This window comes from Tympanuchus pallidicinctus, unplaced genomic scaffold (assembly GCF_026119805.1).
Source record: "Tympanuchus pallidicinctus isolate F22 unplaced genomic scaffold, pur_lepc_1.0 scaffold32, whole genome shotgun sequence".
NCBI classification, from domain to species: Eukaryota; Metazoa; Chordata; class Aves; order Galliformes; family Phasianidae; genus Tympanuchus; species Tympanuchus pallidicinctus.
The window spans coordinates 3,745,072-3,768,502 of record NW_026294750.1 but is presented as its reverse complement, the minus strand read 5'-3'; the positions used below and the strand labels follow the sequence as shown (position 1 = coordinate 3,768,502).

The 23,431-nt window shown below is 53.9% G+C and overlaps 2 protein-coding genes across 2 annotated transcripts; one reads left to right on the top strand and one right to left on the bottom strand.

Moving 5' to 3' along the window:
• Positions 1-1,377: 1,377 nt before the first annotated feature.
• MTCH1 (mitochondrial carrier 1) lies at positions 1,378-9,665 on the bottom strand. The gene is given in 13 exon segments (XM_052698291.1): positions 1,378-2,985; positions 3,410-3,485; positions 4,173-4,240; positions 4,435-4,482; positions 4,669-4,762; positions 6,460-6,519; positions 6,882-6,933; positions 7,277-7,334; positions 7,638-7,715; positions 8,131-8,237; positions 8,347-8,431; positions 9,253-9,599; positions 9,602-9,665. Coding segments are annotated over 13 exon segments (1,197 nt in total). The 5' UTR covers positions 9,651-9,665; the 3' UTR covers positions 1,378-2,910.
• A 200-nt stretch (positions 9,666-9,865) lies between these two features.
• SNRPE (small nuclear ribonucleoprotein polypeptide E) lies at positions 9,866-11,780 on the top strand. Its single transcript, XM_052698292.1, has 5 exons — positions 9,866-10,007; positions 10,140-10,166; positions 10,513-10,575; positions 10,777-10,855; positions 11,505-11,780. The coding sequence occupies exons 1-5, from the start codon at positions 9,954-9,956 to the stop codon at positions 11,558-11,560; spliced, it is 279 nt and encodes a 92-aa protein (XP_052554252.1). The 5' UTR covers positions 9,866-9,953; the 3' UTR covers positions 11,561-11,780.
• Positions 11,781-23,431: the final 11,651 nt, after the last annotated feature.

Sequence of the window (23,431 nt, the reverse complement as noted above, 5' to 3'; positions counted from 1 at the left end):
CCTCCCTCTGCCTCTCTCTCTGTGCCCCCAGCAGGTCCTGCTCGATGCTCTCCATCACCTCCCACCTCCCTCCTGCCCGCCGTGAGAGGGGACAGCTCTGTGACCACCGTGCCCCAGTCCCAATTCCCCACCCTGAACCCTTCCCAGCAGGACTGGGCTGCACCAGTCGCCTCTCCAGGGGTTATTTTTATTATTAAGGAACTATTTGCCTCTGTGGAGCTCCCTGCTGCAGGAGAGCTGCACAAAGAGACTCAGAGGGCAGCACTGCTGCGGGGCATTGCCTCGCTGCCCATAAGCCTAACGCTGCAGTGACAGCACTGGGAAAGGTGTGCTCAGGTCTTTGTCTTAGCTGAAGGGCTTTTAGAAGCAGAGCTCTGCAGGGGAAAAGGCCCCAGGGGGGCTCAGGGCTGCCTCGACCTGAGTTTCCCTCTCCCAGCTTCAATCTCTGTCTCCTTTGTCCCCTCGGCAGCTGGGAGCAGATGAGGCCAAAGTCCCGATAATCTCCGCTTTCCACTGGGGAACGATAAACTGCAGGCACAGGGCGGTTGCAAACTCCACCCATCCCATTTTCTGTGCTGGAGAGTCAATATTTAAACACAAGTTTGCTTCCTGGCCAGATAGGAGAACGCCAGGGCCGTGCATGGGTCCTCAGCGTGGGACCCAACCCTCCTTCCATCCCACTTCATTTGTTCTCCCAACTGCAGTTTCAGCCCTGAGCTCCTCTGTTGTAGCAGCAGGGCCTCATCCTTGTCACCTGTGCTGCAGGAGCTGGGCATCCAATTAACAGGCAGCAATTAAAAGGGAGGGGCTGGTGATGTTTTCTCCTTGCCTGTTCCTGGTGCAGCTGCTGTCCCAGTAGAGGGACACCTCAAAGGAAGCGAGGGACAAGAAGAACCAGAAAGCAGGAGGTAAGGAAGTTAAGGACCGTATGAGTGACAGCCCCTGCTCTGATGTCAGGCTGGGGTTGTGAATGACCTCCTGTGTGCTACCTAAAGGCCTCTGAAACCTGGTTTTCATCTAAAATGGGTTGAAAGCTGCATTTAAGAGTTGTTTCGAGCAAAGTTTGTGAGCCACGGTGAATTGAAGAGAGGTGGTTAAAAGAAATAGTGCTTCTCAATTGCAGCCAGGGTGCGTGCAAGGTGAAGGTGCTACAGGAGGCTTTACAGAGGTGTGACCAGCAGAAGGTGGCCTTTATTTGGAGGATAAAGACCAAGTGCCCGATGTGGGCTGTGCAGCACCTGATGTTGAGATATACAGGAAATCAGCTCCTGTGTTAAAAGAAATGCCTTAAATGGAGACCCTTCCTGAGCAAAGGAGCCCGTTGTACAAAACAGATTAACATTGCCTTAGAAAAGAAAAAGAAACAAGCAAGGAGAGTCATTTTATAGCTGTATTTTGGAGCATAGTTAAATCCTCTTTAAAACAATTTCTGTTAAGGGGTCAGGGCCATGCATTGAGTGTTGTTACTGTAACACAAACCTTACTGGAGCAGGGGGGGAGGACAGACAGGACCGACTTCACAACACCAAAGGGAGCTTTTGGGGACAGCAGCTTCCACGTGTGCTGCTGCTGCCCCTGCCTGCAGCCTGCTCAGGGCCCCAAAACCTCTTCCCAGGGAGTGCAGTAACACACTGAACTCTGTGCAAAAGACTGCTTCGTGGGGAACTGAAGTGGGGGAAATCTGCCTGGCTGTGGTAGCAGCACAGACCGGTGGGGGGGAAGGGGAGGAACAACAATAATTCTGTCTAGGAATTGAGGATAAATCCTGCACTGCTGTCACAGGTGAGCCCTGCTATGCAAGGGCCTGCCGTGTCACTGCATGTGTGAGAAGCCTGTGGCTCTGTTCCCAAGCCTTTGGCTGGCTGAGATTTATTCCTTTGCTTCAGCCAGCGATGGGCCTGGTGCCTCTATTGCAAGACAAACCCTCCTGCTTGTAGCAGTTAGCAGATCAACACCTCCAACAGCCCAGCACCATAACGGGACTCTGTGCTCCTCCATCAGCGAGTGGCGATGCCGCCCTGGGGGGGAGATGCTCATGTGATGCAGCATGATCCAGCATGGAAACACTGCACCTGAGCAGGGGCTGATCCAACCAGGGACCAAACCCTTCCCTTAGAAATGTGCACGCTGCCTGCAGTACACACAGCTTCCCTGGGCTTGAAGTGCATCCTAAATGCGCTCCTCCCAGTGCAAAAGGCTTTCCCACAGCAGACACCGTGTGCCACGCACATCCTTAAGTGCCTTCTCCATCTTCTGATGCTGTCCTGGAGTCAAGTCATACCTTTCTCTTAAAGACACGTGTTGTACTTCATTGTAGTGGGACTGTTTCTCTTTTCTGTTTTGAAATTATTACTTCCCTTTCATGCCCAAGGGAGCTGGGCTGCTCCCTAGAGTTCAGATACCCTGAAGTATGCGTCTCAGTCTTGAGTAGCTTGAGTACAAGCTACCTGCCACACACATCAGCCCTCTCCACGAGACACAAGACAGGAGCTGGTTGTGCTGCTGCTGCTTTCTCAGCAGGGCAGCCCTGGATCTCTTGCCACTTCTCAGCTTAGGCAGAACGAAGCAGTCTTTTGTCCCTGCATCCTGGGCTGGTTTCTTTAGCATCCGGGCATTTTCTGCTTTCACAGGCTTTCCCAGTATCGTCAGATTCACAGCCCAGACCAGAGAAACATCCTTCTGCTCTCTCTCCTATGCATCCTGATCAAGATAGCCATGAGGAAGGGGCTTTGACTCGGCTGGAGCCTGAAGCCAGATCACTGCAGGCCAACTGGTGGTTGGCCTTGCTGGAAAGGAGGTGCCTTGTTCTGGCACCACAGACTTTGGATCAAAAAGAACAAATATACAAATGGAAACAAGCTTAGGGTTCTTCAAGGAGTCCAAGTTCGTACTTCTCCCTGCAAGCTGGGGTCAGTCGATAGGGAAGCAGGCTGCTTGCATGGGTGCTCTGCGGAAGAGCAGGCTGGAGCCACGGAACAGCTGCCCCTGAGGAGGAAAACAATGGCGTTAGGGCATCCATGCTGAAGTGCTGCTTTGCTGCTAGGTTAGCAGGGAAGGAATGAGACGTGTCTGCTGCAGGGCTGCCAGCCCTGAGCACCCCAGGTTGCTACAGAAGAGAAAGTGGGGCTTCAACCCTGGGAGCACTGGGGTCAGGCACTTCTAACAAGGATGCCTGACAGGGCAGAGCTGTGGGGCTTTGCTCTTATGCAGTGCCTGAGGTTGGAGGCTGCAAGCTGAGGTAACAGGAACACACCAGTACTGCCGTGCCTGGTACCAGTGCCGTAACTGGAAGGATGGAAAGAGTTACAGAGCACATCAGGAATGCAGCACAGGTACCTGAGGGCGGTGCCAGAGCCCTCAGGAAGGAGTGAAGGGAACCCAAAGCACTGTGTGTGCCTTGGTCCCTCACCTGGCTACTGAGATACCTCCAGCAATGGATCCAGGATGTGAATGCAGGAGCATAAGGAGGGAGGCCGGCACGCAACCTGCATGGCAATGAAAAATAGCTGAGATGATCTGTATAGCTGTCACAACATCCAGAGATAACACAAGTGTAAGTGAGGACACAGACACAGTGTCTGCACTGGGCTGAAGGCCAAATGACCAGCTTGTTACACTGCAGTGGATCATCTAATTTCATTACCCCAGGAGTGTACAAACAAGGAGTGTTACCTGAATACCTTAAGAGTGCAGGACTGTCTGCTATATCTACACCTTCAAGGAGCAGATATCAAGAGAGCATCACGCCAGTTGGTGAGATCCAAACCCATTCCCATTAGCACACAGAAAGACACAGGAAGCAGCAGAACTGGGGAAGCAGGCTAGGTGAAGGAGTTACTGCTGCTTGGTCCTGTTTCTCACCTGTCTCCCTGTGCTGCATTAACAGCTTTGCATTTCTTCATGCCTGTTCCCTTTGATCCCTTCTGCCTCTGGTCTAGTTCAGGTCAGGCTGTACCACCACCACTCTCCCAATTATTCCTCCCCATCTGAGCTTTCATTCTGCTTGCCTGCTCCCTCTGATCTAACACTGTAAGTAACCTGGGATGGGAAACCAGGCGCCTATGCAAAGTGCCATACAGTTTATGGCTCTGCATGAAGGCTTTACGATGGTAAAGGCTTCAGACAACAAGAGACTGGCAGCAAAGCATCAGATCTCAGTGTGACAGACATACCCACAGTTGTTCACTGCCATGAGATCTCCCACGAGAAGAAATGGATACGTCAGCATGCTCATTGCAATCTGAAAGCACAGAAGTCTGGTAGCACCTCTCACGTTCACGACAAAAGCAGTATTTCTAGCTTTTGCATGTGAGTTAAGTTATCCTCATCTTTGGATGCAGAGACTTCAAACGCACCCGCTCTGCCCCCAGACCACGAGCTCTCACCCCACAGACAGCAGGAGGCAGAGGGATGCTGTGGCAGTTGTCTACGTACCCCCATCACGAATTTCGTGTAGCTCCGGATCACCGACGCCTGGCTGAACTGAAAAGAGAAGCCAAAGGATTATGGAGGAGGTGGATACAACCAGGCTGTCCCTGTCGCTTCGTGACATCCCTCTGAGCCTGAGATCAGTCTGTTCCAGTGTTAGTCTCCCCTCCCCATTGATGCCTTGCGGCTCAAAGTGCTCGGTGCAGATTCCCAAGCCCTTTGCAGGGCAGTTCCACTCACGTTATCATCCACTGCGTAGGTGTTGATGAAGTGAGCCAAGAGATTGCAGCACCAGAGGAAGATGACATCCCCCAGGATGTGAGGGACTAAACCTCTGCAATGGTAAAAACACAGGTGTGAGGTGCAGAAGCATCCAAGCCCCCCCTTCCCTCTGCCAACACGGAGGAATCCCACTCCCCAGAATGCATCTTTATTGTGGGAGGAGCTGAAAGGAGAAGGGGAGACTTTAAGGAAGGGCTCCCGTGGACCTCAGGGGATCGGTTTTGTTTCCTGCCCTGATTGCTGCAGCAGTAGAAAAGCAGTTGGGAAAACATGCTCTGGAGCAGCCTGCTCCACTTGCTGTTTTATTGTCAAGAGCATTTCAGAGCCCAGAGAACTGGTGCTGGTCTGCTTGCAGCAGGAGATTGCTGCAGATACCAGGGGAACCAAGTCAGTCCATCCACTGAAATATCTTCCTCTCTAGCTGGACATGCCCTCAGAGTGAGCGTGTGCCACTGTCGTGGCTACGTAGAGGTTGTCAGGCAATGAGAAATAAATGGTCCTCAATGATTGTAAGGGAATTCAGATGGCACTAGGAGCGCTGAGAGCAAAACAGCAACAGTTTGGTCCTGCAGCTGTAGTTTGTGTTCCCCTTGTGGCAGTGTGATTTCCTAGCGGAGTCGCAGAGCATACAGAACTTCAAAGCCCTCTTGAGACATTCTGCATTATGTTAAAACCTTTCCTGTGAACCACGAAGTTTAATTAGGCTACCAACAGTGTTTATTTCATTGGAAAGAGGGAACACAGCCAGCTCCTTCCATGGGCTGTTTTTTAGGGAGCTGGAGGAGAGGGGACTGAGGCTGAAGCTCAGGGAGCATCGTGGAGGAAGTGGCATTCAGGGGTGATGTGGAGCTGCAGATCCTGCAGAACAGCTGTAGGCTGCAAGTTAGATGTGGTGACACCTGGTTAAGGGGGGTCTCTGTAGACCTCCAGCTCTTTCTCCGTGGGGAAAAATAGCGAGGCACCCTGTTCACCTCTTGCTGATGTGTTTCTGTTTCATCTGAAAGCTCAGATTTTGTGATTCCAGAGCCAAACACATCAGGCCTGAAAGCCCCTCCTGAAATTTCAGAGCTGCCTTTACCATGATTGAAGTAATAAAGCAAGTTACCTCTGCACCAGGAGCAGAGGCAGCAGGAAGCTCTGTCTTACAGATGTGAGAAAAAGTCAAGAAGTGTTAATTAAGAACTGAAGCAAGAAAGTGTCTGCTGGACCTCTGCTTTAGTGATGCTGTCAGTTCACCATGCTTCACACAATGGGGTCTGAGCTCCTTTGGGCAAACAGTTGCTCCTGCACTGTGCAGTGTTCTGCTCCTATCAGATGGGCAAACCTGCTGCCAGCATGAACCACCTGTTCATTACAAGCACCCATGGTGCTTTTCAGAGGAATGTGCTTCTTATCCAGGCCTTGGCTCTTATTTCAACAAGGAGCCTCATTGTTGCACTTGAACTCGGTGCCTGTTGCACAAACAAATGCTTTAAATGCTTCTTTGCTGAAACACAAAGAAGCACGAGCAGCGTGGGAGGGGTAAAAGCTCAGTAAAAATACTGAGTTTTCCCTGGGCTCTAAAAGTATGATTGAAGATAAGATCAGGGGAAAACTAATGGTCAAACTGGAGCTCTGTCAAAGGCACAGACTCAAGCTCTGCTCACAGGAGTGATGTGAGAGTCCTGCAGGCAGACAAGGCTACTGGTAGGAGGGAGCTCAGGGCGTCATCAGCACCTATGGGAGAAGATATTCAAACAACTCACGTACACAAAGAATCCCAGGATCCCTTCCTCCTTGAATATCCTGCCAATAGCTCTGAATACACCGCTGCCAAGAAAGGAGGAGAGCTATAAGCATGTGCAGGTTGTCCCTCCGACAGCTTCCCTTTCTATCAGCACTTAAAACAAAAAGGCAGGAATCTCACTGAGTGATCAGCAAGGTGCACTGCAGCCACCAAAACACCCAGTGGCACAAAGCTGAACTGAAAGGGATTCCAGGGGCAGAGTCCAGCCTTCCCACATCCCTTCACCCCGCCGTCATCCACCCTCTAAACACAGCTCAGATTCATTTTTCTGTCTCCCAGACCTCCTGGATTACCACATCCCCCACAGCCTGGGAGCACCAGGCAGGCCTGACTTCAGGACTTGTGTTTTTCTGTGCCCAAAGTCTCCACAACTGCAGCCACTCACCTGTATTTGACTTCCCGGCCGACAAACTGGACCATGCAGCGCATAGAGATCACTAAGAGGAAAGAAAGGAAGGAGTTTGGGTTGCAATGGATGCAAAGGAGAATGTAACCCAGTCTTTTTTGCCAGCCCTTCATGCAGGTCAGCTCCTCTCAGTGGCCCTCATCAATGCAAGGCACGTTACATACTGGTCCTTTCCCTCAGTATGTAGTTATGGGTCGGTTCCTCACGGCCAAAATATCAGCCATCTCAACACTGGGACCCACATCTGTTCTGTGGTTTCATACAAAGCCGCTTCTGTTTACGTGATGAGCTTCTCTATCAGAGTTTTGGGGGCTGTGCTCAGTCAGGGCAGGGTTCCTCGGCCTGGGGAGGAGGGGCAGAGGGACAGGACTCACCGTGCAGCGGATGTGACACAACCCGGGACACGCACTGCATCATCATCTCGTGAGATGTCTGCAGAGAAAATGGCATGAAAAGTTCCTCCTGTGCACACTGGGTCCCTTCCCTCGGTGCAGCTCAACCCACTTCAGATCCCAGACCTGCTTTTCAATCTGTTATTTTTGTGGCAAGCCTCTATTTCTATGAAATATTTCACATCTGCGTACAGTGGCTCCTAAATGCTGCAGCCTTTTTACCTGGAATTCCTCCACAAGTAATTCCACCCACAAGCCACATTTTAAGCTGCCTCTGCTTTCAAGGCACATCCCCAGTGTGATCTCCCTCATCACTCGCTGACGCTGCACGTCCATTTCTCACCTCTTTCACCACTTTCCTAAGGGAAGTCTTCACATCATCCTTGTTAGACACGTGTTCCATGTCCTCCAGTGGAAAGGCCTGAGGAGGAAGAGAAGAAACACAAGGTCAAAACCGATGGAGATGCTGACCTGCAAGCCCTTGACTTCTGAAGAGGAAAACCATGAGCTTCTAAAATGCACAGGAAAAAAAATCCAGGAAAAAGGAAAGACGGGGGAAGGATGGGTGGAAATAAAAATGGCTGAAAACCGTCACGAAACTGCTTGCCAAAGACAAAAGGCAAATGGTTGCTCAAGTTAAACTAAGATTCCCACTAAAATAAGTTTTGGGGATATGGGTATTTTTTTCCTTTTGTCCTGGAGGACTATTAGGAGCCATGAGCAGCGAGCACGTGCAGTCATGGCTGGTTGCAAGCATGTGCAGCCTCTGTGGCTCTGCTGCAGTAGCACTGGCTGCCCCGACAAGCTGATTTATGGAGAGAGAAGCCGACCTTTACCTTCTTTACGCTCCCCCTGGTGATGGTTGATAAAGTGCTTGAGATGAGGCGAGGAGTAAGGCCACGGAAGAGGCCTCTCTTCCCATCCACTTTCACAATGTGTCTGGCTGGGTAAGAAAACACCAAGCTGCTGTCAGTTGAGAAGCAGTTGAGCCACAGAGAGCACTCTGCCCTGCCAGAGCACAGGCTGCATGGGTTGGCCACAGGAAGACTCACCGTAGGTGAAGAAGCCAGGCAGGTACAGTACTTTCCTTCCCAGTACATTTCTTCCAACAGTTGGAGGTAGTGGTTCGTGCCCGACCTGCAGAACAAACCCTGTGAGCAGATCCCCAGCTCAGTGCTGGCAGTCCTGAACCTGACAGACCGCGTGGCCTCCATCCCATCTGCCTGAGCTGCTGAATGGCTGTGTCCCCCCCATCACCCTATGACAGATGGGGGTCTCGTGACACAGGCAGTCCCTTTCCTGTTACACAGCGTTCCTGGGGTTCAAGAGGCCCTCATCCCCCCCATTTTATAAGGGTTTCTATTACAGAGGGGATCTCAGGATGAAAAGGGATGACGACCCACAGTGTCATATAAAGATTTTCAATCCTTTGTTCTATAGCAATCCCCACTGTGTCAGTATTTTCATCTTCATCCCATTCTGCGGGGTCCTCACTCCTGTCACATACAGGGCTGTGCATGATTTCCTATTCCCTATTACAGAGCTGTCCCTGATGCAGAAATATCCTCATTTCCCCAAGGGCTCCCCAGCTTATAGGCACCTCCATCCTCGCAGTGACAGCTGGGATCTCCGTGACACGGGGACCGTGGTGACAGATTGCCATCCCATCTCACACCCTGTGCCCACCCCCCCCACACACACATTGTAAGGAGCTCCCATCGCTACATACGGGGCTTCCCTTTGCACGGAGGTCCTCACACCTCATCCCGTAACCCTCTGTAAGGAGGAAGGGGTTCCCCATCGTTACACAGGCCGTCACCCCATAGAGATGCCCCACTCCCCGGGATGTCCTCATCCCCTCGCACACCGCTGCCAACACCGCAGAGTTCCTCGTTCCTCCCTGCCCCCAAACGGGGGTCTAGGCTCCCACACACCCCCCCACACACACAGCCCCGGACCTGGACGAGCAGCTTGACGTAGAGCAGCGGGTGGCTGGCGGCGGCGAGCCCGGCACCCAGCGCCACGAACAGCCCCTCGGTGCCCTCGGCCCGGCCCGGCCCGGCCACGGCTCCAGACCCGCCGCCAGGGGGCGCCCGCGCCACCGAGGGCAGCGGTGCTTCGCCCGCCATGGCCCCGCCGCCGCCGCCACTGCGCCTGCGCCGCGCCTTGCGTCGTGCGTCACCGCGCTGCCGGGAGCGGTGGGCGGGACCATAATGCGAGGCTGGGGGGGGGGGGGGGGGGAGGGACAGCTGGCAGAGCGCGGGGCGTAAGGCGGCCGTGACGGTGCCTGGCGCACCGTTGAGATGGCATCTGTGTATGCCCTTGTTCCTGTGAATATTTTATGCTCCCGTTTCATGTTTGTGTTCTATTTAAAATATTGTATTCGCGTAGTCGTAGTCTGGTTCCTCCGCTCGCCCAGGCAGCTCTCGGCCGCGCTTTTAAATTAACCCGGTGCGGGACAGCATAGTGCGATCTATCCGTGCGCGGCGGGAGCAGTAGAGACGCGGTCCTCCGGCTTTCCTAGAGCGGCCGCGTAGGGCGAGTCTTCCATCATCCCCTGCGCGCTCCCGCCCTGCTCAGCGACTTCCGGTGCGCGCTGCGACTTCCGGCGGAGTGTGTGGCGGCGAGAGCGTGTGGCGGCGGCGGGCCGGGAGCAGCCATGGCGTACCGCGGGCAGGGCCAGAAGGTGCAGAAGGTGATGGTGCAGCCCATCGTATCCTTCTGCGGAGGGGCGGGGCCGGGGAGGGGTCTGCGGGGCGGGGCTGACGGGGAGCGGAGGGTAGGAGAGGCCCTGCGGGTCCCGCGCCGTACCGCTGAGTCGTTCCGTCCTTAACGCCGCGCTCAGAACCTCATCTTCCGCTACCTGCAGAACGTGAGTACCGCGGGGCGGGGGGTCGCGTTTCGGTTTGTGGCTTTCGGATGAACGGGTGCTGTTCGGGTGCCGTTCCCCTTTTGCACGGACGTCTCTGTACCAGGAGCTGCCCCTGCCGTCGGGCGTGCAGCGATGTTCCTTTGTGACTGTTTCAAAATGCACGTTCTTGTGTAGCACAGACCCGATAGCCCAGCGCCTACAAGGTTCTGCTGTTGGAAGTTGCTCCTTGGAATGTTTCAGAGCTGTTGGTTGCAAGGATTTCTTGTTGGTTGCAAGGCTTTCTTAATGCACAGAAAGAACAGCATTGCTTGAAGTGTTTGTTTTTGCTCACCCCATCGTTTTGCAGAGGTCCAGGATCCAGGTGTGGCTTTATGAGCAGGTGAACATGCGGATAGAAGGCTGCATCATTGTGAGTACCAACATGTCCCCATGTTACTGTTGGTTTTCCCACAGATTCCCCCCTTGCTTGCTACCAAGAAAAAGTAGTGCAAGGGAAAAAACTCTTCATACTTCTCTGATGATTAGTCTTAATGTGCAGCCTGTGTTAGGAGAACCAACGATAGTTGGTACTGCTGTTGCTGAACTGAGTGCTTTTGCTGCTGATTTTTAGGGCTTTGATGAATATATGAACTTGGTGCTGGATGATGCAGAGGAGATTCACTCCAAAACAAAATCAAGGAAGCAATTGGGTATGTGAGCATGTCTGTGTAGCCTGAATGGTGTGTGCTGTGAAGACTGGTTGGGTGAGCCTTGCTGGTAGCAGCACTTGAAGGTTAAAAACACGTGCCAGGTGTTGGTGTGGAAGTACAGTGGGCAGGTGCTGGCTCAGTCTTTGTTTCTGCTGTTTTTCAAAGGTGGTGATTTTGTGAATGTAAAGCAGAATCTCTGTGCCTGATGCGAGTTGTTATCTTCCAAATGTTGTCTTTGTGCACATGAGGTGTCTGGAGGAATCGGTCAAAACTCCTTTTGGCTGCTTCTAAACTTGGTAGCCCTGAGCGATTCTCACACCTGCTGGGTCAACTCTGAGCCAAAGCAGGAGCCCCTCGAGTGCTGGTGTTTACTATTTACCACTGCTGGCAAAGATAAAAACTGTCTGTGATGAGGGATGCGTTGATTTAGATCAGGATTTTAGCAGGGACAGCATGCTGCTGGAGCAGAGATGGGGAGCTGAGAGTGGGTTGTGACTGTGGGGCTGCCAGCAGGAAAGGGGCTCAGTGCAACCCTTCCCTCTATAACAGGGGCATCTTCTTGCAGGGATCTTCTGTCGTGAGATGTTTTTTGAAAGCATGAGGTGGTTCTGGGATCTCTCTAATCCCCCGTTTCCTTTCTGTGTTGCAGGTCGGATCATGTTGAAAGGGGACAATATCACTCTTCTACAAAGTGTTTCTAACTAGAAGTCGCTGTTCTTAGAGCAGTGATTGCAGTTCAGAGTGGCTTGAGTGAATGAAGAAGGTTCTGGTGGGAGCCTGGCCTGCTGGTAGATAGAAAGTTACGTGTAACTGGCATTGCATGCTGAGCTAAAAGTCTCCTCCTTTTGTGGGAGTAATTTTTTTGTAGTTTGAAACAATACAGGATGTATTTCCCAAATAAATGTTTTTCACCTTGATTGTTAAATGTAAATCTGCTTGTTTTTATTCTTGTCTTTCTGTGACTGGAGAAGGCAGGGAAGTATCCATCAAGTGATCTGCTGTAGATCTGATAAGTTCCTGATCATTCTGTGCTTTTTGGGAAGCTATATGTGTAGTGTGAGGCAGGATGGGCTCTGGTGTCATTGGCAGACTTGAGCTTGCATGATCCTAATTAAGTTTGTTAGAGGTTTTACATGCAGTTGTCACAGCAACTGGTTTCCTTGGGTGCTTTCTGATAAATGAGATTTAATTTCTTGGATGTGTTAATTATGGATCAGTCAGCGAAAGCATCTTAGTGGGTTGGTGATGGATTTGAGGCTGTGGTGTAGGGATCCAGCATCACAAATTTATTAATCCGTGTACACTGGTAAAATGTGGTTGGAGAGGGCAGCTGGTTGGGATGAAATCTGTAATTTCTTCTTTGGACAGCGTGTCTAGATTAAATCCTTGTGCTGTTAAGGAAGCTGGGATGTCAGACGTGGCTGGGTTTTATCACTTGATTCACTTTTATCATCCTCTGAAGGATCTGTGCTGTTTAAGTTTCCATAAGAGAGCTGAGTTTCTCAGTCCATCAGCCAGAGATCAGTTCCCTGGCTTGCTTGGGACGAGGAGCCCCCTCTTGTTTTTCTGATTCAAAAAAAAAACCACCCCAGAAATAGGAAATAGGCTGTGATTGTAACTCAGAGGCTTTGAGTGAGGGATATTTATGATGCAGTGCCTGCAAAATTCACTTGCCTGCGTCTCTTTGTTGTTATGGAAAGGTCGTAGCCTTGAGACTTTTACCTGAAGTTAATTACTTGAGTTAATCATTTTTTCTTGCCAAGTTTATGTGGGAATGGAGGAATGGAGTTGGGAAGAGCTTATTTAGCAGGGGGTCTGGTGCCTCGTGACACCTGGGTCCAGTTTAGGGCCACTGAAGTAGCATTGACTCAGAGCCTGCCAGGGTCTGTCCTTCCTCCTCTGTGAGATTTGGGCATTAGGAGAAGCAGCTCATTCTTATCAGTAGTGCTGCTGCCAACTCCAAATTGTGCACTTCGAGTCGCTGTAATGCTTCCTAGAGCTCCTCTGCTCTCTGATGTTATCAAATTAGTGCGAATGAACATCAATAGAGGAGTAGGCTACTGATGGGAGGAAGGAAGTCCAAGCTAATCAGCTCTGAAGCATCTCGTGATAAGGCACCAAAATAGGCAGTAATTGTGTGCAGGGGGGAGTTGCAGAAGAAAATGAGAAGCTCCCAAGCAGGAAGCCACACAAACTGCAGAGAGCCTGCAGGAGAGTCCGAGTGTGTGCGAATGGCCAGGAGGAAATGCAGCCCCATTGTTTGTGCAGTGCTGCAGCCTGAGAACAGAGCTTCTAGGCATTAGCAGCACACAGATGGGGCTCAAAAACAATTCTGCTTTAGCCGAACTGCCTTCCCAAGAAGCACTTGTCTGTCCTCATAAAAACCACAGGGCTGACTCATCTAAATGCTTGCCGAATTTTTTATTTACTTATTTTTATTTAAACCCCGAATCCTTTTAGACTCCTGAGCTTTTCCAAGCTGGAGGCAGCCAGAAGGTAATGTTTCATCGGGCAGTGCCAGATGGAGAGTGACCCGAGCTGGCTGCACAAGAGTGCCTTAGACAGAAGAGGGTGCTGCGGGCTCGGCCAGCTCCCTGCCCCTCCAGCTAAGTGTCACAAGCCTCCGCAGGAACACAGAGTTCCCCAGCATTCAAGCAGCTTCGTTGGCTCCCAGACAATCTGGAAGAAAGCAAACCGGGCTGTCTGGCGTGGAGCTGTGCTCTGTCGGGGCAGCAGCCAGGCAGGGTTGCCTTTTCCTTCCCTGGTGGTGCCCTCTCCTTGTCCCTGCTGAGGTGTCCTGCTCCTGGAGGGAATGAGGAGCACGAGGCAGTGAGGAGGAGCAAGGTAGAGTGAATGCTTACCACTGAGCTCTGTGTTTAGAAAGCTCCCCTTGCTTGGCTTGCTGCTGTGTTGAAGCCTGTTGTGTTTGCTTTTGAAAGTACTTTTCTATAATGTGCAAATTCCTTTCCCTCCAGTGCAGGAGTGAGGAGGAGCGGGGTGGGACTGGGGCTGGCTGAAGGCTCCTTATGAAGGAGCTTCTGTGAGGTGACGTTATAGGAGTGCCCCGGCGTGCTGGATTGTGGTGATGTTGTGCTGTGTCAAAAAAATACCATACAGTCGTGTTCACACATCTCCAGGAAAGAAAATGCCCGTGGTGGAGATGGCCAGAGAAAGTTTTCTCACCACGAACAGCACTCGGGTAGCTGTCAGAAGCAAAACTTGAGCTGATGGTAGGTTCAGATACCACCTCCTCTTCCCTTTCGTAGGAATAGAGCTGGTTCTTTAAAAATGAGTAATAGAGACCTGTGTCTGTGCTAACGATGGCACAGGTTGAGTAAGACAGAGATCTCTTGGTATGGCGTTTCATTTTGAGACCATTGCTTTGATTGTGGCAGGCAGATGACGGCCCTCTCAGGTCCAGGTGGGGCTGTGCAATGTTTGCTTTGACTTTTTTTTCTTTTTCTTTTAGCTGTTATCGCCTTTAACAGCACTGGAAGGTACCTTGAGTAAATGTTTGCCTGCTGTCTCCGCTGTTGGCTTCAGGGTTCTGGGAAAAAGACTGCATTTCTTCCCTGCTGCACTTGGGAATTGCTTGCCCTGGCCCAGCCCAGTCTTTTCATGGGACTGTGCTTGTGAAACAGCCCCGAGCAGGGAGGCAGAGTGCTCCTGGATTTCTTGAAGTGGAGTTTCTCAGTGGTTCTCTGCTAGGATGTGGGATGATTGTGCTGGAACCTGGATCTCGGAACCAGCCAACGGCCTCAGTGGAGTCACCAGCAGTGCTTCTGTGTGTGCTTTCCCCTGCTCTTGAAAGTCACTGCTGCACTTTGCTCGCTTCTCTCAGGCTTTGTGGAGGTGCTGGGCTCAGACCCCAGGCAGGACATGGGCCTGCTTGGCAGGAGGACTGCAGGTGGGACTGGGGTTGGGATTTGTATCTGTGTGGGCTTTACAAGGGGGGGGATCACCTTCCTTCCACCCCTCAGCGTCCTTCTCTTGGAGCCTCACCACACTGTGCTTAGTGCACATAATCTGAGAGCGTATTTCAAGTACTGGGATGTTTTAAGGATTGTGTGCCTAAAAATAATAGTATCAAACTGACAACAGTGGAAGGTCAAAGACTCAAATGGCTTAGAAGCTGTACCCTTAGGGCAGCATCTGAATAGGGATAACTTGTGTGGAGGACAGAGACAGGAGCTCAGGAAGAGCGGCCTGAAATGGTGCTGTCACCCTGAAGTCCCTGCTTGCTGTTCTGGTTCCAGTCCTGCACAGAGGTGGAAGAGTTTTTGGGACCTCTTTCTCCTTTCTTCTCTATAGGTAATAAAAAATGGTCTTAAGTTCTGAAGGCAAGATTGGTATCCGTCCAAAGCAGATCAGATGCCTGGGGAGAGGAGTTTGCTGTGCAGCCATTTCACCCTTCTCCCCCTGAAGTCCCTGCTGAAGGGTTCTCACCGTACACAATGCCAAGAACTGGCTGCAGCAGGTTTTGTTCGCACTGCTACCCTCCGTTGGCAGCCCACACACAAGGTGCCCAGCATGGCTGCCCCCCCCCATCGTGCCTTTTCACATTCATACCCACCAGGGGCATCATTACTATTGTTTGTAACATCTCTTGGAAAAATGAGTCATGGGCATTTTGCCTGCCCTCAGCAGGGACACTCTGCCACATTAGCAGCAGCAACGCCCGCCCCCTGCTCTGCTGCCTCGCATACCAGCGGGCCCCTGCGTGCAAGGAGCTGGACTTGTGTTGCTGAGCTTGCTTGACGCTGCTGCTTTTCTGCTGGCCTAACCTGGGCCCCAGGGAGGGTTTTACTCCCTGCTTTTTATGCACAGGAGTTCAGCACGAGGTGCCGCTTTGCCCTTTTCCTGCAGGTTGTCTTCTCTCCTGTGTCTTGAGCTAGGATATTTAAGCCCAGGTTTCCTGCACTCATCTCTGGGCCGTGCTCCTTACCCAGCGTGTTGTCGTGGTGCCTGATGTTCGGTTTGGTCTCCTGCAGCAGGGATGGGGATGTTTCTTTACAGCTCTGCTTGGTGTGGAATCTCGCTGCAGGACTTGGGGCACGATAAAACAAAGCCATGTGGTCGCTGGAGGTTTGGGCAGTTTGTATTGCTCACACATGAGTGTTCATTACTCACCATAAGACCCAGGATGCCTGGGTCCTATTCCAGATTTTGCTTATTTCACCAGAAAAGTCATATGGGATCAGGTTTGCCCACGGGCTTGTTTTGTTGCAAGGGCAAGAGCTCCACCAGTAAACTGAACTCACCTCCCTGTCCAGCCCTGATGCTGGCTGCTCCTTTTCGGATTTTGCCCTTATCTGCTGTTCTTCAGTCTCTCATCTTCAAAATAGGAGCAATATCTAATAGCCCCCTGGGGGTGGTGGCTGATGGAGCGATGCGATGTCCTCGGCTGAGCGGAGCAGCGCTGCACACCGACCCGCTGTCTCTGCAGCTCTCCTGCTGCCTGCCAATCTGCTTCCCAAATAAATCTGTCTTTTCCGGGGACCCTCTCCTGTGCTCTCAGTTGGATGGGGCTCAGAGCAGAGTTAAGGAGGTGGCTCAAGCGATGGCTTTGGTGAGCTGAGCTGGTAGCAGGGCCAGCGCCAGCTGGTGGGGCATCGTGCACAGCTTCCAGAGCTGGGCTGCCTTTTGTGCATTAGGAAGTTATGAAACAAAGGGGCAGTGAGAGCACCCCAGCTCCCTGCAGAGCATTGGAGGTGCTGGCTGCTCCCAGGGCCCCCACTTTGCCCCACGCAGGTGTCAGGGCACCGATGGGCAGCGCTGGCGGCGGGTACCAGCATCCGCTCCTTCAAAGGCTTTGTTCTCACTCGGAGCACAGCAGACCTTGTTGCACCCCTGCCTCCTCCCCAAAGTACAGTGTTTTGGAGCCCATCCCTTTATCATAAATCAACAACAGAGCTAATATTTCATATCGAGGAAGTGAGATAATATCAGAGCCCAAGGTGGGCTCTGAAATGGGTGCGTGAGACGTGCGCTAGTTTGGGGGGAGAGGGAAAGGGGGGCTGCGGTAGGAACTCTTTATCTGAGAGGAAATTGTTTTATTTGAGGGGCTGAGAGCGCATGCGTGTGTGTCTGTGTTTGTGTAAGTCAGCCTTGCTGGGAGCGTGAGCGAGCTCCTGGTGCAGGATGGGATCACTGCCCAGATCTGTGTGGCACCAGGGCTGGGGATGGTCACTGCCAGCAGTACCCCCTCCCAGCTCTCAGCAGCCTGGGGCTGAGCTGCCTGCGCTGTGCTCAAGCTTTGCTGCTCCCCTGCAGTGCGATTGTCCCTTTCTGAGGTGGTGGCAGGGGCTGAGGGTCAGCTGGCACCCAGGCAGCACCAAGGTGTCCGTGGGCAGTGGGGAAAGACGCTCGGTGGCAGCTGGTCTGAGCACAGATCTCAGCGTCCTTTCAGCCCTCTGGCACAAAGGCTGCCATCCAGAAGGTGGGGGGGAGCAGAGGGGAGCAGGCTGTGCAGAACAGCTCTTCCAGCTCCTTTGGTTTATCTGGGAGGGTGCACAGACCCCTGAGGAAGGGGGCTCTGCTCTGTGCCTGGTGGCAGAGTATGGCAGAGCTGTTCCAAGCTGATTGAGTTTCTGCAGGGTGATGTCCCTGGCCCTCACCCCAGGCCCACCCTCAGCTCTGTGGGTGACTCACTCCCTTCCCCAGCTCCTGGAGCAGCCCTTTGCTCTAAGGGTGTCCTGGAGAATGTCTTTCCTGCTCTGCCCATCTCCCGCTGTGCTGGGGCAGTGGCAGGCCTGCAGGGCTCAGCCACGGACTGGGGACAATTCCACAGGATTTCCATCCCCTCCCCAGTTTTGCATGGCACTCAGATTTATTTTTACATAGGAAGGTGCTATGCAAACAGGTCCCCAGCCTGGGGTGCTGCACAGGCAGCAGAGCAGGGACCCAGGGCTGAGTTGTCCTTTCTCCAGGTACTGTGCTTTGCAGCAGACAGGCAGATGCCCTTTGTGCCGCGTGCTTGGGCAGCGATGGCTTTCTGGGGATGCTGTGGGCTTAAACAGAGATGCTACAAAGTGATCCCACATCTCCTGTGGGTTCAGAGGGATCAGCAGCAGCTATTGCCAACAGGGCAGTGGAACACGGCAGGGCAACGGCTGGGACACCCCCGGTTCCCTCGGCAGCAGCACAGGAGCTTGGTGATGCAGAGAGGGGCTCAGCTCGCCTTGTTTGCATTGGTTTTTGCTCCCTGCTTGGATGGGTGGTCCTGCTGCCCCTGCCCACACTGCACCCTGGCCTGGGTGGGTGCTTCAACACATCGTGCCTTTTTAGGAAGGGTGGCAAAGAGAGGGGGGTGGGAAGGGAACATGCCTGCTTCATTATTTAGCGTCCCACACACGGAGCCTGCCTGGCCCTCGGGAAACCTCCATCCACGGCGCGGCTGGGATCTGCAGCGAAAGCAAACAATGGGATCCCCAGAGACAACAATGCCCCATTGTCCTTTGAAGCCCTAACAATGAAACAATGGATCCCAGACCGCCTCGCCGGTTCCCAGGCACGCCCCCCGCGCTCCGCCCGCTGCCCGGTGCTGCCTGGCCTCGGGGCTTTGCGCCGTCCCCGAGGAGCCCGCGGCTCCGTTCCCATCCCGCACCCAACCTCTCCCATCTGCCCCCCTGTTTGTGGGGTGAGCCCCGGGGTCCTGCAGCCTCCCAGCCCCTCGCTGGTTGTTCCTGAGAGCAGAAGGAAGCGGCTTCCAGCGGAGCTTTGATCCTCGGGGTTTCAGCAGCGTTAGGGATGGAGCGATCCTGCGAGGTCCCGCTGTGCGAGCCCTGGAGAACAATGCGGCGTTGTTGTTCCTGGGGATGGCCTCTCGTCAGCTCTGAAGGTTTCCTCATACGTCCTCTGCTGGGGCAGAAGCCATCACGATGGCAGTGCCCACCCCAAACCCCCGAGAGCTGCATGGGAGGCAGAGCTGAGGATGGGGTGCAGGGTCCCATTTCCCTGCAGGAGCCCCGGTTCTTCTGCCCTGAGCTGCTCCAGGGCATCTCTGCCCTCTGTCTCTGCTTCCTGGCTGCATCCAGCCAGCCCCAAAGGAGCCGGGCCAGGCCTGCAGCTGCTCTGTGCTCCTGCAGAGCTGCTGGGAGCTGACTGGGAGCAGCGCTGCTCATCCCATAGCTGGCTCCCAAGACCCTCTAAGGTAGCTTTAACCACCAGGGCGGCCTGGCCAGGCTCGGGCATGGCGTGAACAAAGGCTGTGGCATGTGGTCACCATTGTGCATGGTGAGGTCTGCAATCATCCGCTAAGAGAGCAGAGCTGGGGTGACGTTCTGCCTCTGTTCCGTGCCTTTGCCACGTGTCACAACCCCACTCTGAACCCAGTGCAGGGCCGGGGAACAACGGGACCCCCTTTTGCCCCAAGGCGTCGCCGGGCTCAGCCTCCTCCCAGCTTTGGGATGGAGCTCTGAGCCCCCGCTCCTCCCGCTTACCTACCGGCAGCCAAACCCACCTGAATAGGTAATGAATGGAGGAGAGAAAAGAGCCCCGAGCACATTGTGCTTCCAATGGGCCGGGAACAATTGCTAAATACAAATCACACAGAGAAAAAGGAGAGAGAGAGAGACAAAAGAAAGAACCCCGGCACAAAGGAGAGGAATGAAATGGTAAGTAAAGTCAAACAAAAAGGAGCCGGGCTGAGACAAAAGGAGGGAACAATATCCCCGAGGCAATAGGCTCCTGAACAATGGGGACAGTGACAGCGGCACAAAGGCACACTGTTTGCAAGTAGACGTTATCTCACACAGCCACTGGCAGGCCTGGCCGTGGCGCTTCTATTTTCAGGGATGCTTTTGTGCTGCGCTGAACAATATTCCTTGCATGGCTGCAGATAGAGAGATGAGAGGGGGGCTCGTTCTTTTTTTTTTTCCTTTCTTTTTTTTCCTTTGCCTTCCCGGTGCCAGCACTGTCATAAAAACAGGTTTGGCCCTTCTGAGAGCTGGGCAGGGCAGGCGGGCAGCGCAGACCTCACTGCAGGGCTGCTGGGAGCATTGCCTGGCAGCAATGAGCGTGGCTGCACGGCCGTGGTATGGTCAGCACCCCAGCCTCTCGGGGTGGGGTGTTGGATGGCTCCCATCCAGCCCTTATCAGCCCCGTGTGTGCTTGTGAGCCTGAAGGCAGAACCGGGCAGACCAGAAGGATGGCTTTTCCTGGCTGCTGTTGCAACAGAACACTGGAGCTTGAAACACTGGGAGGAATGTGGGACTTCTAGCAGGCTGGGACGCTGCTGTGCCTGTCTCCAGCTCTGTGACCATGGAAGAGGCACCCAGCATGCGATGGCACCGCCTTGAGGGTCGGTCAAGGCTCTGCAGACATCCAGCCTGCAGATTGGGACGGCCATCAGATGGCTTTTCCCAGCCTTTCAGGAGGGTTTGTGGATTCTGGTGGATCTGTTGCACTTTTGGTCCCGTTCTCTCATGCGAAACCCTTCTGCAGATCCTCCCAGCTTGTGCCCTTGGCCATGATGCTGGACCGAGGTCACAGCAGCATCCGTCAATGGCACAGGGCTGTCACTGCAGGGCAAAACACCCGACCTGCAGCACCCCATCTGATCAGCCACGGCGTGATGTCCCCCCTGAGAGCTGCTGCCATGCCAAGACAAACCGTGGGGATGTCACTGAGGTACCCCAAAGTGATTTATAGCAGGAGAAGTCGGGGTGTTGCGAAGGCAGCGTCAGAGCGAGCTGATATCGGTGCTGATCTGACACCCAGCATTGCAGCTGGGCTCCGGCACTCGCTGCTGATATCCATCATGTTATCTCAGGGTACATCCTGTTGCTAAGTTTGGCTGCTTCCTCCCGTTAACAGCTGTCACTGCTGCGAGATACAGATGTTCAAACGTGTGTTTTGGGGATGGCACAGGGGGTGTGGTGGTGTTTGGTGGGAAGGGACCCCATGGTTGCATAGTGAGCCCTTTGATGCTGCGGTGAGCAGAGCCGTGCCCTGCAGATCCCGATGGGATCGGCCTCACCGAGGTCTATGGGAGAGGGGGGGGAAACATTTGGGGCATTAAATCAAAGCAAAGCAACGGCGCCGCGCATTGAAGTCGCTCTCGGAGGAAAACGGTTCCCTGATCCTGGCCGCCCCGTATCTGATTCTGTGGTCGTGTTTGCGCTGTGAGCGCTGCCTCGAGGCGCCGTGCTGCAGCGCTCTCTCGAAATTCAAGCCCTTTGCTGCGTCTTTGCTCACCGTCCGCCCCAGCAGTGGCGTGGCAGCGCTGCTCCTCTCCCAGCCCTGCTTCTTCCCGACGCAGTTCTGCGAAGTCCGAGCTCTCTGCTGCAATTAGCCGGTGCTTAAGCCCTCGCTAACCCTTAACGTGCCGATCACAATCGTAATGATTAGTAAAAGCGCTCCGCGCATCCTGCAGTGCCGCACATCTAAAGATTACACTCGGTAATTAATTAAGCCCGATCCCCCCCTCCCTGCTTCCCTCAGAGAGGAGAAAAAATTGCTGAGAGTCTCTTAAGAAAGAACATAAAGGCAGGGAAACCCGGCACCGACGCAAGACAAATGGGGATTTTGAAGACAATCCGGGCCGGGCCCATGTGACCCGAGAGTGGACGAGGCAGGAGAAAGGATAAAAATGCCAAGCACAGAGCGGGGACAGAAAACAACCGCCAGCTTCAAAACCCGGGGAAAGAAAAGCTCCAAGATGAAGGGAGTGACAAAGCATCAAAGGGACGAGAAACCAAAGGCGTTGGAACAAAGGACAAGCTGGAACAAAGGACCAAAGAGAGGAGAACAAAAGCAGAAAATAGAAAACAAAGAGGGGGGGGGGGACAAGAAAAAACCCCTCTGTCGCTGTGCTGGAGGGTCCGGCCGGTGGGCGGTGGGTGGCACAAGCACAGCCGTGCTCCTACTGGAGCCCAACCGGGAGCGAAGGGCCCCGAGCCCACGGCTGCCTTTGAACCACAGCCGACGGGTTCGGCCCCCAGCGCCGCGTCCCGGGTGGCAGCAGGGAGCCCGGGGACGTGGCTGTGCCACCGCGCTGCCCCCAGCCCTGCCTGCCCGCTGGGTGGTCCAGGCACCCCCTCCCACCCCCTGCGGCTCTGCGGTGCGGCCTGCTCAGCATCACCCCGCGCTGCCCCAGCCCAGCTTCGGGCTGCCAGGATGGCTGTGTGCTCCCCACCCCACGGCCTTCCCCCAGGAGGGCAGCAGCAGGCCGTGTGTGTGTGGCTCGCTGTGGCCAAGGGGCTGGCTGTGTTTTGAGTGGAGACAAACAGAGGTGTTCAGGTTGGGAACAGAGTGGCAGAGATGCGTCGTGTTTTTGGTCTCCCCATCGATTCCCAGTTTGGAGCTGGAGTTCTGTCGGTGCTTGGAGGGATGCGATGGGTACCCAGGGTTGGGCGGATGGTGATGGTCACAGCACCCAGAGGTGGTGGTGATGGATGGGGGTGGTGATGGGCAGGAGCTTCTCCAGAGCCCAGGGTGCTCACAGCTGCACTCTGTCCTCCTGCCTGCGGTGCTTTGGCTGCTTATAGCTGCAATGCATTTGGAAGCATTGGGGGCACCCCGTGTCTTTCAACAATGCCAATGTGACAGGGTTTTGGGACACCCCAACCCTGGGATGCTGTCTGTGCTCCGGCCCTTTGCCCTGGGTGCCTCTCTGCTCCTGTGTGGGCAAATGCTAGCAAAAGTCACCTGTGGTCGAGGTCTGCACTGGGAGGGGTGGTCCAGGGCACAGTGAGAGCCAGGATTTGAGCTGGCACCTTGTGCATGCCGGCCTGGAGAGAGCCTTGACCTTTCTTCTGCCCAGCTCCTTCTGCTCGTGCACTGGCTGAGGTTCACCTGTGCCTTCAGCCCTTTGCCCCCTGCCAGCTCTGCTTTCCTGCAGAGCCACAATTTGCTCAATTTTGCTTTGGTGTTTTTTTGATTGTTGTTTTGTTTTTTTTTTTTTCTTTCTGTTGAGCTCTGTCTGAATGCTGGTGGAGCTGCTCTCCCTGCAGAGCCACCCCGGAGCATCTTGGTTTTATTACAGCCAGATTAGAGCCTGTAAGGCTGCGGGCAGACTCCCTGCAGGAGCAGAGCAGTGCCTGTGCCGGGGAGGAAGGCAGCATGGAGCTCCAGCACCTTGGGGGAATGGGGTTTGGGGGGGGGACAGACAATCAGCAGGTTGATTCCTGCAGCTCTGCTCAGAGCCTGTGCTGTGATGAGCAGGGGACACGCTGCGGACGTGGGGGGCTTTGGGCACCTCTGTCACAGCAGTCTTCCCCCAGTGCCTACATTGGACTCGATGATCCTGATGGGTCCCTGGGTCACTTCCCAGTTGGGATATTGGATGTTTCTGTGATGCTGTGTTCCCACTCTCAGTCCCAGACCCGGATGCCTTGGCTGCAGGGGACCCTTGGTGTGCCACGTCCCAATGGCCCTCAAGATGCGAGTGCAAAGGGGGTGAAGTGAGGAAAGCCCTGGAGCTGCCACTCAGTTTCAAGAGAGTTTGAGCTTCTCCATCGGCACTGTCATATCAGCTCAGCCCCAATGGGCTGCAGATGTCTGTCTGTCTGTCTGTCCATGTGTGTGTGCACACCGACACAGTGCAAGCCCACCTTACATGTGCCCCCCTTGGCT

Coding starts and splice junctions, on each gene's coding strand:
- SNRPE (XM_052698292.1), top strand. CDS start 9,954: ATGGCGTACCGCGGGCAGGGCCAGAAGGTGCAGAAGGTGATGGTGCAG. Junction 10,008..10,139: donor AGGTGATGGTGCAGCCCATC/GTATCCTTCTGC, acceptor CGCCGCGCTCAG/AACCTCATCTTCCGCTACCT. Junction 10,167..10,512: donor TCTTCCGCTACCTGCAGAAC/GTGAGTACCGCG, acceptor ATCGTTTTGCAG/AGGTCCAGGATCCAGGTGTG.